A 15887-nucleotide genomic window follows, 5' to 3' on the forward strand; every position below is an offset into this window, starting at 1 on the left:
TTTTAAACCTCTGACACTCACAACGACCATCATTGAGTAGTCAGACAAGTCTTGGTCGTTGGAATAATAGCCCTGAACACACCAGAAGAGCAACCTGGTGCATGCACTTAAATACGAGGAATGCTCAGATCTCTACATTGGGGAAACCAAACAGTCGCTTAACAAGCGCATATGGCTCAACACAGGAGAGCCAGTTCCTCAGGACAGGATTTGGCAGTCTTCCTTCACCTTAAGGAAGAAGGAGACTCGTTTCAGGACACCAGTGTTCAGATTTTGGACAGGGAGGACAGATGGTTTGAGAGAGGAGTGAAAGAAGCTGGCCATGTCAAAGTAGAGAACACATACACCTGTCATTGCATTCATGTTGTTTCACCAAAGCATTGTAACATTTCAACATCTCTGATGATTTTCCAGATGTTTGACTCATTTAATACTAATGTCATACCCAATAAGCATATTTTTAACCATTTGATGGGCAACATGGGTCAAAAGTGGCCCAAATCCAATGGAAAATGGCTATCTCCTGACCCATGCTGTGCATCAAAGGGTTAAAACTCCATGAATAAATCATACCAAACTGTTATCAGCGAATACCACCTCCTTGATGAGGAATTTTCAAGCATGTTTAGGCCCTCAAAAATGCGACTGTTTTGGGCGAAAAAGAATTATTTGCGTTCCTAATAAAATCTTCACGGCTATTTCAGAATAGATTTCTGAGTTTACGAGATGTATATGAATGCATCATGAAGTCAGTTGTTGAGTCTCCTCGGTTTACCGTACAACACTAACTAGACGCGCAACCGGTTTTGATAGCGCGTTTACAGACCCAAACTGTTCTTTGGCCTCAATAAAACTGTGAGGCTCGGTTGTTGCAAAAACAGCTCCACTAAACACCCTTAGTAGAAAACCATCTCCCCCGACACGTATTTTCAAGATACTAATACAGATTTCAAACTTTATCATATTTCTTAGTGAAGTCCGCATGGTAATTTCCCGAGAAAAAACGACTTCCGTCCGTTGAGCGAGAAAGGCGGAACCAGCGGCCCTACGGAGGGAACAAAGGACGGCTGAGTGAGTATGTTTACCTTGTTTCAAACAAAATTACTTACAGAGGCATTTTTAATGTTGTAACTAAGGCAGACACTGCTTTACGTGTATTTGGTGTGCCCTTTTAAAAAAAAAAAATTTAGCTACTGAGGCTCGCTGGGTTCCTCCATGTGCTGAGCAGCAGCGGACTTATTGTCTGTTAGCCGTTAGCTTTAACTCTTAGGTTTATTCAAACGTCCTGAGTGTTCGTTTCTTTTCAAAAGTGTCAGCCGAGGTCGTATAAACACACAGTAGTGTTTGTGTGCGTGTTTGGAACTGAATTGCTCCAAAACAGACAGAATTAGATTGTCGGCTATGATATAAATATCAGATAAATGGTCTCTTTGTGTTAGCTAGGAGGTCAGGCCTGCTAAGCTAATGCTAGCTTCTTATAAGCCGAGTCAGCCGTTGTTGTTATTCGGAGTGCTCAGTTTCTTTTTGCATTTTTTTCCTCTACCAAACGACTGCATTGGAATAAATGAGCTGACTTGTTTTGTTTCTCCTCCAGCTGAACCAATATGTGCATCGTCTGCTCTCCGTAGCCCAGTCTCCAGCCGCGATGTCGAGTAAGTAAATATACCTCTGGGTCAATCTATGACTGAGACCTTTGAAGTCCATGGGATATATCTTGCATACATTTTTATTAAAAGTATAGAAACTAGTGTTTTTTTATGTACATTATGATCATTATCTTTACAAATTCCATAATTATCTATCATGGAAACAATCACTTATTAATAATAAAAAAAAAGGCTGCATATCACTAAAATGACACCTAAAGAACCGTCTGAATTTAATAACAACCACCTTCTAATGAGCTAAACAATAATAAAATGAGCTGATTAAGAAATAGTTTGGATTGTGTTCTTTTTTTATTAAGTTGAGATAATCATAACAGATATTTCTTTTCTGGCAATGTATCAAATTTTTAATGGAAAATAATAAATTAAATCACTTTCATCTAAGTTCCCCATTACAAAAAACACCTCAAGGCAGTGTGTTAATTCCAGATCACATGACCTGCTCATTTTGTTTCTTTTTTTGGTAATTGTCAGTGTATTTTGTGGGCATTTTAAGTCCTTTTGTGGTCATTTTGTGATAATTTCTTCTGTTTTTGTGGTCATTTTGTGCATTTTTTGACTGTTTTCAGTCTGTTTGAGATAATTTTAGCTGTTTTTGTGGTCATTTTGTGCATTTTGTGACTGTTTTCAGTCTGTTTGAGATAATTTTAGCTGTTTTTGTGGTCATTTTGTATGTCTCTGGTCATTTTGCAATTTTTTGTAATTATTTTGTGTCATCATTTTGTGTCTTTATATGATAATTATGCCTCACTGAGTCATTTTGTCCTGTTCTGTGGTCATTTTGTGACATTTTTTGTCATTTTGTGAATTTTTGTGGTTGTGGTAGATGCGAGGCATCAATTAGTAACATCTCCTGTGATTTTTTTTTTTTTTTGATTCTGAGTTTTGGCATCTCAAAGTCAATGTTTTTCCAGTGTGGTGGTTTTGGGTGGGACAGAAGGAAAATGCTTTGTTTTTATGGATCTTCTAGCCTAGAGTCTGGCTTTGTGGGCCTTTTGAGCATCAACTGGGAAAACATCCAATTTTCATAGAGTCAAAGAGAATCACCTGGTCAAAGTGTAGACCGTCTCTGCTGCTCTCTTTGGTTCTTGATAGTTCTGTTTGTTGATGTGGCCGTAACAGTAAACAAACACACCACGTGCTGCACCACTTTGCTGTTTCCATTACAGTCGAGACTGAGTTGTTAAAAGTTTTGGCCTGCTGTGTTGTGTTCCTAAGTGGTTCTGTAAACAATGATGCTTTTCTGATAACAAAATGAAGACAGACTGAGAGGCTGCTCAGTAAAACACATTAATGAAAGCATTAGAATCACCTCTAGTGGTGTGTCTACTGTCTACACTGAGTAGAGCAGGTTTGAACTTTCCACCAGCACCTACTCGGCTCGACTCCAGGGTTCTCACCAGCGCATTTCAGCGTAACGGTCCGTTACGCTGTCGTAACGGACCGTTACGCTGTCAGTTTAAAAGATTACGCTGTGATTAGGGCCGCTACGCTGTTGTTTTGACAGATAACGCCATGTGCATTTGTTTTTATCAACTGTGTGCCTATCTAGGTTCATTTATGTCTCTCCACCTCAGCTGTACTTTCCTGTCGATTGACCCGTTCCCGTCTAAAATTAAGAGTCGCTTCCAATCTCGGGGTTACAAATAGCATGTCTTGGTTGTTTCCGCGAGATTTAATGAAGGCTATTGCGCGTGCACGTGTGGGAGGACCTGCCGTTGCGCTGTAAAAAAATCCTGGTTAGAACCCTGGTAGTACCAGCTACTATTTTAGTACCTACTCAGCCGGGGTTCCCAACGAGCTGAGAGGAGCCGATAATGTGACGTCTACAGAGTGGAGGCCTCTGATTGGACAGGGAGTGATGACACACAAGAGCGACTCCTTCACAAAAACCAAACCTGCCATTTAAAAATAAATTGGCAATAGCGACGGTGGGCTTTGCTCTTCATGGAACTTGGGAAAGTTTGAATCTGACAAAAAGCCACAGACCGAGCTGCAGGTGTACCATCACCTCCATGTCCTCCATTGTTGTGTTGCCTTTGTGTCACACATTAATGACGTTAAGGGACTTTCGGGCCACCGTGCTTTGACGACTCCATGATGAGGTGGTATTTAGTTGTGATGAAAACAACCTAAACCGAATGGAGTAGGTGCTAGAGGAAAGATCAGTCAGTAAACATTCATTGCAGTTGTGTGTGTGAGGCTTAAATCATACAGACAATATGGGTAAAAATAGTCCATTAAACCAGAGATGTTGATGTACTAGCTGACTAACGGTAATGTTTTTTCTGTTTTCTACAGAGCGCCCTTCCTACGCTCCTCCCCCTCCCCCTGCCCCAACTACAGTAAGTGTCCGACTCTCAGCTCCGGTCTTAGCCGTTGTCGTTTAGTGGCCATGGGCCGTCTTATTTCTCTACACACTCTCTTTCTTGCTCTCCTTTAATTTCTTCCTCTCTGTCTGAACACACCGAGGTTACCACAGATCTTGTTCAGCTCTCCATCATCGCTTTCACTCCTGCTTTTTCCTGTCATGCCACCACTTGTTTGAGGTCTTGCACAGATGGGCGATTAAACGTTACTGCTGAGGGGGACCAAGTTTGTTTGAAATCTGATTTAAGGGCTTCTTGACGTGAAATTTTACACGTGCAGCTAGAGAGTCAAGATGCTTGTCTTAACGCTTTTCATTTCCTTACATTCGGCAGCAGGGCACAACATTGTGTAAAGCTGAAATGTAGTGGTGCAGAGACATGGGTAAATGAATGCAGCTTTTGCTCAGTAAGGAGTAATATGAAGTGGATTTCCATGCAGCATTCACATGTTGTGCACTCATTCTGAATGCCAGCCTGCCGGCCAGTTGCCTTTTTTGCCTTGCATGATGAGGTCATGGAAAACAAACAAGCCAAAAAAAAATATCAACATATATTTTCATGTATTCCCTTCCTTTACTTCACTTATTTCTGTTTATCCCTCTTCCTCCTCTTGTTTGTGAGCCATTTCTCATTCGTGTTTTGTCTCATTTGTCTTCCATCAGCAAATGCCTTCCACCCCAGGGTTTGTGGGCTACAACCCTTACAGCCATCTGGCCTACAACAACCTCCGGCTGGGAGGGAGCTCCGGAGGCTCCAGCAGGGTAATGAATTGATGGAGGGATTTGGAAAAAACAACAGAAAAGTGTATGGGGTTCAGGATGGTAGTAGTAAGAAGATTTCTGGACTCAGTGTAGGGACTCGGGTGTTAGAATTGGAACGATAGGATTATGAGAAAAGAAATGGAAAATTGAACTGTAACAAGATTTTTTTTTTTCCCACTTTTTAAATGGGTGATGAGGAACTATGATGCAAGCAGACAATGACTAAAGCCTTAAAGAGACAGCAGCATCTTAGTACGGGCATTTATAGAGCTTCATTTGCATTAATTTGAGTTTCAGATCAGACGAGGGGACTGTTCTCTGTTTTTGCACTTGCGTCTCATTTACTGCGTCTCTTTGTTTTTGCACCGGCCCCCATTGTTTTCCCAGGCATATAATGAAATCAGCCACAGCTGGGCTCTGTGCATGACGCTAACAGCTCTGTTTTTGGCCAATAAGTTGTTCTTGGACAACTCGATACTATTAATGAACCAATTAATAGTATGCAGTAGTAATTAATTCATTATTTTTGTCTTTTAAGCATCAACAAGTAGATTAAATGTGGTAAAAAATGACCTCCAGTGTCAGATTTAAAGTGTATGATTCTTGGACAGGGGTGTCAAGTTCAGGTTCCACATTCAGCCCAATTTGATCTCAAGTGGGCCGGAGCAGTTAAATGACAGCATAATAACCTGTAAATAACCACAACTCCACATGGTTCCTTTGTTTTAGTGCAAAAAGGTACAATCTGAAAATGTTCACATTTAAGGAATTATCTTTTTATAAAAAATTATGAACAACCTAAAACTTCTAAACAAAAATAATTTCAGTTTCATCAACATTCAGCCTCAGTTCATCATTTCCACATTAAAACTTCCAGATCAGAGTGTCTACAAAGGAACACATTTAGTCACAGCTATCTGGAACTGAGCGGTATAGTATTTATTTTATGATCAAAAAAAGACCAAAAACAGGAAAAAATATTACAAAGATGAGACCAAAACAGCAAAAGCGAGAAACAAAATTAGACGACACATAAAGAGACAAAAAATAGGAAGGGACAAACAACACAAGCCAGAAACTTGTCATGGTCTAGAAGTGATTTTAAATTCATAGTTTTACTAATTTACAATCTGCAGTTAATGTCTTCTCTGTAATTTTTACACTTTGATTGGACCCTCTGGAGGACCACTTTTGTCCCGCAGGCTGCATGATTGACACCCCTGTTCTAGAGCATCATTTTTGTGGGAGGGGTAGAGATGCACATCGACTCTAATAGGGCAGCAACTAACGACGTGTCGACTAATCGTCTGAGCACGATACGTCATCAAAAGCGGAAGAGAGCCCGCAATGCAACAGAAACAAGAACAATCCGAGATTTCTGACCTCCGCCAAGGGAAGATGATACGAAGTTGGAAAATCTAAATCCGGATCCAGATCCTTAACCGGATCAACACCAAATTTGAATGGAGTCTTCCCTGGGCCAAGATCCACCTCTGGTGAAAATTTCATGAAGATCCGACAAGTAGTTTCCGAGAAATCCTGTCCACAGACACGCACACAGACAGACAAATAAATAAACGGACCCGATCGCATGACCTCCTTGGCGGAGGTAATCAGCGTCCGACCGGAGCGCGGAACACGGACGGACATCGGCGCTGCATCGTGCATGTATTATGTATGCACGGCGGATGTCCGCGTTTAGATACAGCTGTATAGTAAACTCTGACATCCGTGTTTACGATAGATCGCGGATGTCCGCTCTGCATCGTGCATACATAATACATGTACGATGCAGCGCTGATGTCCGTCTGTGTTCCGCGCTCCGGTCGGACGCTGATTTCTGTTTCATTGCACGCTCACTTCTGCTTTTGATGACGTATCGTGCTCAGATAATTAGTCGACGCGTCGTTAGCTGCAGCCCTCGACTCTAAACAGGCGCAGTTTCCCTTTCAACTGTTTGATTTTTTTTTTCTTTAAAATGCCTCTCTGTAAAGCCATGGAAGTGTTGGCCTCTAAAATTGTATATCTGTCGATGCAAATAAATGAGCTGAAACACAAAAACACTTTTATCCCGTTTGTGGAAAACATTAAGGAATGCTTTAGTGTTCCTGACTGCGTTTACGTACTGTCATGTTCACGTGTACGCCTCCTGTTTTACCTTCTTCCTCCCTCGTCTCCATCCCTTCCCTTCCATTCCCGCATTAATACTTTCCTCTTCTCCTTTGTTTCCTCCTTCTCTCTTCTTTCCACAGAACTCCACGGGCATCACCGTCCCGAAGCCTCCCAAGCCTCCAGACAAGCCGCTGATGCCATACATGCGGTACAGCCGGAAGGTAAGCAGGAAGGTAAGACACCCATCCACGGTGTCTGCTTTTACTGCTTGTCCTCCCATCCCCTGAAAAGTTGGCAGGGGTTTGAGGGTGGGAAACAGCCAAGCCATGACGCCTCACCACCACCTCAACCACCTAGTGGAGACTCTCCACGCTCTTATTCTGTTGGCTCACAGTAGCCTCCTGTGTTCGTCAACGCTAAAGAGAAATTAGAACGTCTCTTTGTTTCCTTCGCAAGGACGTTACGCTCTTGCCTCTTTATTTCCCACTTTAACCCTCCTGTTGTCCTCATCTACGGGCGCCAAAAAATATTGTTTCCTTGCCTGAAAAAACTCCAAAAATTCAGCAAAAAAATCCCCAAATTTCTTAAAATTTTCAAAACGTACAGGAAGAAAATTCTTATAATCCCTTAAGTTTTATTTTAAGAAACATACACCAAATTTGGTAAGAAAGTTCTTGTAAATATTTTCAAAAAATGAGTAAAAATCTTCCCAAAAAAATCCTGAAAATATCTAAAGTGATTCCATATATAGCAGTAAAACTTCTAATATTCTCATAAGAACATTCACCTAAAAATCAACCAAAATCCAGCGAATTTCGCTGGATTTTGGTTGATTTTTTTAGGTGAATGTTCTTATGCATTTTTCAAAGATTTCCCAAAAATGTGGACATCACAAGTTTAACTGTGAAAATCTATATTTTTTCCCCACATTTTCAAACTTTAAAACGGGTCAGTTTCGACCCGCAGGACGACACGAGGGTTAAAAGCTCATCTCTGCCCTGCTTTTCTCCGGTTTCTGAGCTCTTATTTTAACCTTGAATGCTGCTCAAAGACTAAATCTGCTCTGGCATACAGCTGTAGGTTCTGTCATTAGAAACGCACCATCCCATTTCATCGAGCCTTTTTGCTTGTAAATCTTCCTCACTTTAACGCTTCCATTCGGATACATGCATCATCTTGGGAGCTGTTTCTTTCCTCTGCGCTTTTCCTCCTTTATTTCCCTCGCTGTCTTGTAGAAAGCTCACAGCCGGCTGGGGTCGGCCCGCTGTCAATTAATGCTGCTGTGTTTGTGGGTAAGGTGTGGGACCAAGTGAAAGCATCCAACCCGGACCTCAAGCTGTGGGAGATTGGAAAGATTATCGGAGGGATGTGGAGGGACCTGACCGACGAAGAGAAGCAGGACTACCTGAACGAGTACGAAGCCGAGAAGGTGAGCTCCTCCTGGAAGGAATCGAGACAAAAAGAGAGATTTCTAGTCGAGCAGCTTGAGAGCAAAGTGTCAGCCAGAACATCTCTGGAGGCTTCACCCGACACATTAGATCTGTGTTGATTGTAGATATTTGTCTTGTTCTGACATGACACATACCAGCTGCTGTGAGAACCGAACACCATGCAGTGATGAAAAGGATCGTCTTAACCGATTCAGGCTCAAAACTCTTTAAATTTGCGTGCGGTTACAGGATTGATATTTTGTATTTGCTAATTTTAAATCATAGGACCTTGAATAAGAGCGAGTTCCTGCTTGGAATTTAAGCCAGCACTTGTGGAGAGTTAAAACATGACCGTCTTCTATACGATTGGTTGTGCTGTGCAGGTCCTTTGGCGATGTATTCACACCAATGTGCTTTATTTTATCAGTGTTTCAGCACCATAAATATTATTCAGTGCTTCCCTTATTGTTAATTAGTTTTTTCCTAGTTAGTGCAGTTTGACATGTAGTTTGAAATTCAGCATATTACAGTGACTGAAAGTTTAATTTAGGTATAAAGCACGTATGGATCACAAGTTTACTTCAGTTTATATTTTTTTTCAGTGCAGACATTAAAAATATGACATTATTGATCTCAATACATTAGCTGTCATGTATAAAGCAGATTATAATAATCTTCCAAATTGTATTCAAAATATGTTCGGACACAGAAAGAGCTGTGATAATCTTAGGGGTTCTTGTATTTTAAAAAAACAAAATAGGGTAAGAACAAATAAAAACGTAAATGTATCTCAGTACTAGGAGTTACCAAGTGGAATAAACTTGACGAGGGAACAAAAACATGCAAGACTTTGAAAACATTTAAAAAGCAGTTGAAAAGATTAACTCTTGAAAAATATCAATCCCAGGAATAATAAACTAAAAGTAACTAAAATGATTTTGAATGGACTCCTTATCTTGTCAGTGATAACGGTGAATATTAGTTTTTGTTTTTTTCCTTTTTCCTTCTACGAAATGTAGAAACTTTTCGTTTTGGTTGAAAAAGGTTAGGCAAAATAAGTTTTGACTTCAGCCTAAACCCTTCGGTCAGACGACCATGATGATGATGATCATATTGACGATGATAATTTATGAGGACAACGATGATGATGGAGATCCCATCATAAGCACACAATTGTTACAATGTTGACTTTTTCCTTGCTGACCGAATAAACTACTACTACTACTACAAATATATTCCATCAGTGTGTGTTTGATGTGTTGAATGTTTTTTCTGCAGTCTCTGGTCTGAAAACTTTCATGGAGCTCGTGATGTTTCATGCTACATTAGAACTGGTTCTTTTTAACTGGGTTTAATTTATTTTCAATATTATGAAGGCTTGTTTTTTCCCCTTTATGGGGGGGTAGCTTATCTAAAGTCTCACTTAAATGCGTGATCTTCATCATACCGTGATGCAGTTGAACCTAAAAAGTCATGGGCCGCTAACGGAGACTGCTAAAGAAGAACTGAAAATGTCGAATAAAAAAGCAAATAAAACAACAGATAAATTAGTAACAGTCAGAAGAAACAGGACTCTGATGGATGGAAATGAGGAGCTCAGGCACCTCATAATGTACCAATAATGAGGTTTAATAATTAAAAGATGTTTCGGTGTGTTTTCCCGTTGACAGGTAGAAGTATCATCTTCTTTAATTTCTATTTCCTCTCTCCCCCTCATAGATTGAGTACAATGACTCTTTGAAGGCCTACCACAACTCACCGGCCTACCTGGCCTACGTCAACGCTAAAAACCGTGCCGAGGCGGCGATGGAGGAGGAGAGCAGGCAGAGGCAAAGCCGTATGGACAAAGGAGAGCCGTACATGAGCATCCAGCCCGCTGAAGACCCTGATGGCAAGTTTACGTTAAAATGGCACCGGTTAAAGTATCTGAGCTGTTAAATAACGGCATCAGAATGTGACTACAGGAGCTATAAAACACTGAAGTACTGCCTTTGTTGTGTTTGCTTTAGTTTAGTACATCTATAAAAAGATAAACCTCTTCAGAGCAGGTGTAGAAGTTCCTACCTAGTCTGCTCTAACGTCTTTTTTCCCTCTACCCAGACTATGATGATGGTTTCTCAGTGAAGCACACAGCAGCCGCTCGCTTCCAGAGGAACCACCGGCTGATCAGCGACATCCTCAGTGAGATTGTGGTGCCTGACGTCCGCTCGGTGGTCACCACGGCCCGCATGCAGGTCCTCAAGAGGCAGGTCCAGTCTCTTATGGTGCACCAGGTAGGCTGGCAGGACGGGATGTGAACTGGTGCCTGGAAAGAGTTCTGTTGGTGCTGAATGGTGGAGATGCAGTCATGCTTCACTTGTGTCTCCTGGTGATTTCAGAGGAAGCTGGAGGCAGAGCTCCTGCAGATCGAGGATCGCCACCAGGACAAGAAAAGACGTTTTCTGGAGACCACCGACTCATTCAACACCGAGCTGAAGCGGGTACAGTAATATTTATTTACAGAGACGCCTGAAGATAAGCATCCACTTCAGATAATGTTCAACAGATTTATGGACCTGGGCAAAAAGAGCTTTAAAACTATGAACAAAAGGAGCATTTCACTCTTTTCTTTCGATGAATTTGTGAGCCTGTGTCTTGCTGCCCTCTTGTAAATGGAGAGTTTTGTAGAAACCGTTGCTTCCTGTGTCTCCAGCTGTGCAGTCAGAAGGTTGAGGTGGACATGGAGAAGCTGGCAGCAGATATGGCTGCAGCTGAGGAGGCAGCGAGGCGTCGGGCCGAAGAGAGGGAGCGCGAGGCGGCCGAGCAGGCGGAGAAAGCAGCTCAGCAACAGCAGCAACAACAGGAGGCCGCTGCTAACAAAAGTGCAGAGCAGAGCGGCGCTAACGCTAGCAGCACGGCTAACCCCACCTCAGGGACCAAGGAGGAGGACAAGACCACACCAATGGAGACAGGTACCAGCACCACTCTGATTTAATGTCCGACGTGTTTAGAACTGCTGTTTGGCTTTAATTGAGATCTTATATGTACTTTAAGTCAAGAATTCCCACTTTAAAACGGTGGTTGATGCTTTTATAATGATGTGACGATCGGCGTATGTGAATCCGTCTGTGAAACATTACTGAAGAACGGAGTAACGGATTTGGATGAAATTTTCAGGGAAGGCCAGAAAAACGTCTGAAGTAGAACCAGATTCAGCTTATTTCTCACCTCAAATGCTTTCAGAAATACTTTCTGCTGAACTGTTTTTTTTAAATAAAAGATAAAGTTTGTGGCCGAGTCGCCATGTTTGTCAGCGTCTAGCTTTTTTCTTGCCCTGTTCCAGCTTTCTGTCCACTGCAGCTCTAGTAGAACACCAGCTGTAGATTTATCTGCTGCTGAATGCCCCCAGTATGCTCACTATTCCCACTCTTGTCCCTCTAAAGTGAATCTCTGTCGTCATTCCTCTCCAGATGAGGCGGCGCCTGCAGAGCCTCCCTCCGACTCTCAGTCTGCTCCACCTCCTCCGTCCGATCCGCCCTCCTCTGCCTCTGATAAAGCGACGCCTCCTCCTGAGCCCCCCAGGGAGAGCAGCACCCCGGGCAGCAGCGCCCCCAGTGAAGACAGCAGCAGCAGCAACAGCATGCCGCCTCCACCTTCAGACAGCAGCACCCCTACGGCAGCAGCAGCCCCTCCAGACCCTCCTGTGGGCTCAGAGGCCTCCTCCACTACTACACCTAACGTGGCTGCAGCGCCTCCCCCTGCCTCAGAAGAAGCGGCACCTCCTCCACCACAGCTACTACCCCCCAGCCAGAGCAGCCAGCAGTACGACATGTAATAGTTAGAGCCTCAGTGGTAGCTGTAGAAGTGCTCCCTGTGCTGCAGCTCTCCACCTCTGGATGGCGCCGTAGTGCTGTAGTTGTGCAGCAGGTGCAGATGAACTTGTGCGGTGGCTCTGTGGTGAAAACAATTGGGACTGAGAAGCGTCAAATGGCCGAGGGTCAGTAGGTGGTTAGCAAATACAGGAGTGATGTGGGGTTTCAGCATCCAGCTTCTTGAACGTGTTTTTCCTTTAGCGTTAGTCGGCACGCCTGAGCGACTTACCTGGAAAGAAACACCAAAGAACTAACATCTGACAGCGCTGCAGGCATCATTCAAACCATTTCTTCTTTCTAGTCCTGTCACTTGATGGGTTTTTGTAGTATAAAATAGATACTGACACGCAGGACGCTGTAGGATGGTTTCTGGTCAGCAGGAGCCCCACTGACTCACATCCAGGTATCTGACTCCACACCTGACGTCACTGCATGCTTTACAACATCCACATTCTGATCCTCACATAGAGCTCCAGCATTTTCACCACATTAGAAATAATGGACAAGCTAAGAAGTTCAAAATAATTCCACATGTGACGATCGTCTAAAAATAATGAGACTTTCCAAAGCTGAAGTCTGAAAATATCTCCTTTAAAGCTGTTAAGTTCAGGGTGATGACAGAGGAAAGCAGCTAACGCTCACATCTGCAATCAAGCCTGACATTATCCATACCCCTGGTAAAATTTGACTTAAAGTTAATCTTATTCAACCAGCAACTTTTTTTTGATTGGAAATGACAATAAGATGATGTACAAGAGGCATCGTTGTGGAAAAAGTAGTTTCTCGGCTTTTATTGACATTTAAAAGCAACTTTAAGTTAAAATTTCAGGGTTGGAACGAGATGATAACGTGGTATTTTTTCACTGTTTTATCAGAGCGTCATTAAATAGTTTCAGCTTTAAGTCATGAAGAGATTTTAGAGTTGATCATCCACATAGTTCAGATGAAAACCTCGGATAACTCTGTGTGTGCGGCTGATATTCTGGAATGAGAAAACACGTTCCTCAGTCCTGATCTCCTTAAATCAGCCTTTCTGTGTTTTTGACCACTGACTCGAAGGTTTTCTGACGTGAATCGTGTCCAATAACGACTTCTTCTGGTTCTAAAGGGCCACCTCGCATGAAAGGACCTCGACCTCCTCCTCTATTGTGTAAAACCTCAGAGTTTTCTAGTTCATCAGTTTGTGTGTTTTACGAAACAACTACTGTTGCTTTGTGTTTTTAGAAACCTAGCGGAACCTTTTAGACGGATATAATCCGGTCCAGCCCTGCTATTAAACCTGTAATCCTGAATCAGACGCTGTTTCTAAAGCACCTTCAGTCTGACTGCTCTCCTGCCTGTGGAAATGATGGGAATCCTAGCGGGAGAGGCCACCTTTTAATTCATTTTTTAATCCCCATTCTGCATGCTAATACTAACCACAGTCCTGCTAGAGTTTGAGGAAATGCGGGACAGAACACACGAGATTCATAAGAAAGTTAAAAGAAATAAACGGCTCGTGTTCAAGGTGCTTTTTAAAATCTGCAGATGATGAAATGACTTGCATTGAATAGAAAAAGTCCACGTTTGTTCCCCTGTATTCATCATGTTTATGTAGAAAGAACTGACTCCATCTCAGCTAGAGGTTCTGATCTGTACGCTTCTTTACCAGTCTGCTGTTGTGTTGTTTTAAAACTACGTTCCTCCTTTAGACTGCATATTCCTGCTGACACCACAACCATTTAACTTCACCAGAGAAATGCACCGGCTGCCCTCATCCAGAGGAGCCTCACTTATGCATTTAAAGGACTGTTTTCTTACTTGAATTGGACTGTTTTTAGTAATATGCCTGTTTTTTTGCATCTTTCTTTTGTACTGTCTGAACTTATCTATCCAAATAAAAGTGATTTCTCAGTCTGTGGGTGGCTGGGTTGAGTTTTTTTCTGCTGCAGCAGCAGCTAGTATTGTATCTGGGCTGTATAGATGTATTTTAGATAATAATTTGGTCCTGGTTTCAGAAATGGGCTTTTATTTTGTAGTAGTTCACTTAAGGTAATAAGAGCAGAAAAGGTTCGGAAACATGATTCTGTTTCAGCTCTCAGACTCTTAGGTTGTGTCCTGTTCTCACTGCTAGAAAAGTGTCTCCACACTATGCAACTTAAAACATAATTATTAAGAAACAGTAATAGAAATTCAGATTTACTGTATTTGAACACAAAGTACAGACATTTTCCTGATGGTAGCTGCTAATGTGGAACACTAAATGTTCAAAAACTGTCGCCTGATTTATGTTTAGACGTAGTAGGAACTGAAATTACATCTGTGGTTTATGGACAAAATATGTTCATAGTTTACACTTTCTACATCCAATGAAAACTTGACTTCATGCTAAAAATCACTGATAATGAAAATAAATGACAGTAGACTCAGTTTAATGATGAACTGGTGCTGATTTTCAGTCAACATGTTAATAAATACTCGTTTTGTCAGATTTTCCTTAATATACATATTTTTTCTCTCAAATATCAGTAAAATATAGATTTTTTTTAGCTGATTTAATTGCAATGAAATAATTTTACAGTCAAATGTAATAAATTTTTTTTTATAAAAATAGTCATATTTCTGGAAATGATTCACAATTTGTGCCCTGTTTTAAATAGTTAACATGTAAATGAATAAGATTTTTATTTTTTTGTGATTTTACTAGATATTATATGTAATTTAATAAAACAGGGAAAATCTTTAAAAACTGTTTTGGAAAAATTTATATACACAATTTTATTTTGTCAGTATTTCAATATTAGAATATTTCAATATTTGAAGAGTTCATTTGCAAAAATAGGTAACTCCGTTTTCAGAAAACTCTTTTTTTTATCATTTACTTGAGATAATAACACTAATGTATTTTTTCTCTATTTTGTCATGTATTTTCTACTGAGTCAAATTCACTCAACTTCAGTTTGATATTATCTCATGTAAACAATAAAAAACAAAATTCTGAAAATTTATCAAAATGGAGTTATCTGGTTTTGCAAATGAACTCTTCATCTATAATTATATAATTAAGTATATAAGTAGAATTATACATAATTATATTAAGTAAATATTTTTAAATTATATATACATACATTATTATATTGGTAGAGTGAATATATTGGTAGAAGGATGCTGAGTTTCCCACTGCCAGGCAGGAGGCCTAGAGGAAGACCAAAGAGGAGGTTTATGGATGTGGTTAAAGAGGACATGAAGGTAGTTGGTGTGAGAGAGGAGGATGCAGCAGACAGGGTTAGATGGAGGCAATTGATTCACTGTGGCGACCCCTGAAGGGAAAAGCCGAAAGGAAAAGACATATATATAATAAATATATATATTTGTCAAAATGACCACAAACAAACTGATAATGACCAAAAATGATCCAGTGAGACAAAAAAATATCAGAGAAAGAGACAAAATGACGAGAGACACACAAAATAACTACAAAAATTGCGAAATGGCATAAAAAACATGATTTTTAAAAAAACTTTTAATAAAAAATATATGTAAGATCTATCTCATGGACTTTAAAAGTCCCTCAGTTATAGACTGACCTCCATAAACGCGCCAAGCTGCCATGTTTGTTCACATTACGCATCTCTCCTCAGAGTTCAGACCAAGTGGCCAAGCAGTTCTGAGCTGAACAGAAGTTGTTGAAGTCGAGCCAACAGGCTGAGATTAAGAC

At 41.1% G+C, this 15887-nt stretch overlaps 2 protein-coding genes across 7 annotated transcripts in view; one reads left to right on the forward strand and one right to left on the reverse strand.

Annotated features, from left to right (window-relative positions):
* LOC110970997 (macrophage mannose receptor 1-like) overlaps positions 1-15868 on the reverse strand; it is a 30162-nt gene extending 14294 nt beyond the window's left edge. Inside the window, exon 1 of the mRNA XM_051960728.1 lies at positions 15757-15868. Coding sequence (XP_051816688.1) covers positions 15757-15762 — 6 coding nt within the window. The 5' untranslated portion in view covers positions 15763-15868. The remainder of the gene's footprint in view (positions 1-15756) is intronic.
* LOC110970996 (SWI/SNF-related matrix-associated actin-dependent regulator of chromatin subfamily E member 1-like) lies at positions 994-14086 on the forward strand. 6 transcript variants are annotated; one of them, XM_022221313.2, is made up of 11 exons: positions 994-1071; positions 1595-1652; positions 3969-4012; positions 4699-4797; positions 7050-7142; positions 8207-8338; positions 10059-10230; positions 10440-10612; positions 10718-10819; positions 11032-11290; positions 11789-14086. In XM_022221313.2, exons 2-11 carry the CDS (start codon positions 1646-1648, stop codon positions 12151-12153), a joined length of 1446 nt encoding a protein of 481 aa, XP_022077005.2. In that variant the 5' UTR covers positions 994-1071; positions 1595-1645; the 3' UTR covers positions 12154-14086. The 6 variants fall into 6 exon arrangements, with proteins under 6 accessions (XP_022077005.2, XP_022077007.2, XP_022077008.2 ...); XM_022221315.2 differs by having other exon boundaries at positions 7050-7130; XM_022221314.2 differs by having other exon boundaries at positions 1038-1075.
* Positions 15869-15887: the final 19 nt, after the last annotated feature.

Source organism: Acanthochromis polyacanthus, chromosome 2 (genome assembly GCF_021347895.1).
Source record: "Acanthochromis polyacanthus isolate Apoly-LR-REF ecotype Palm Island chromosome 2, KAUST_Apoly_ChrSc, whole genome shotgun sequence".
Lineage (NCBI taxonomy): Eukaryota > Metazoa > Chordata > Actinopteri > Pomacentridae > Acanthochromis > Acanthochromis polyacanthus.

What these genes read in the sequence shown, in the direction of transcription:
- LOC110970996 (XM_022221313.2), top strand. An exon ending in CTCCCCCTGCCCCAACTACA is followed by an intron (nt 4,013 to 4,698) that starts GTAAGTGTCCGA and finishes GTCTTCCATCAG; the next exon opens with CAAATGCCTTCCACCCCAGG. An exon ending in AGTCTCTTATGGTGCACCAG is followed by an intron (nt 10,613 to 10,717) that starts GTAGGCTGGCAG and finishes TGGTGATTTCAG; the next exon opens with AGGAAGCTGGAGGCAGAGCT.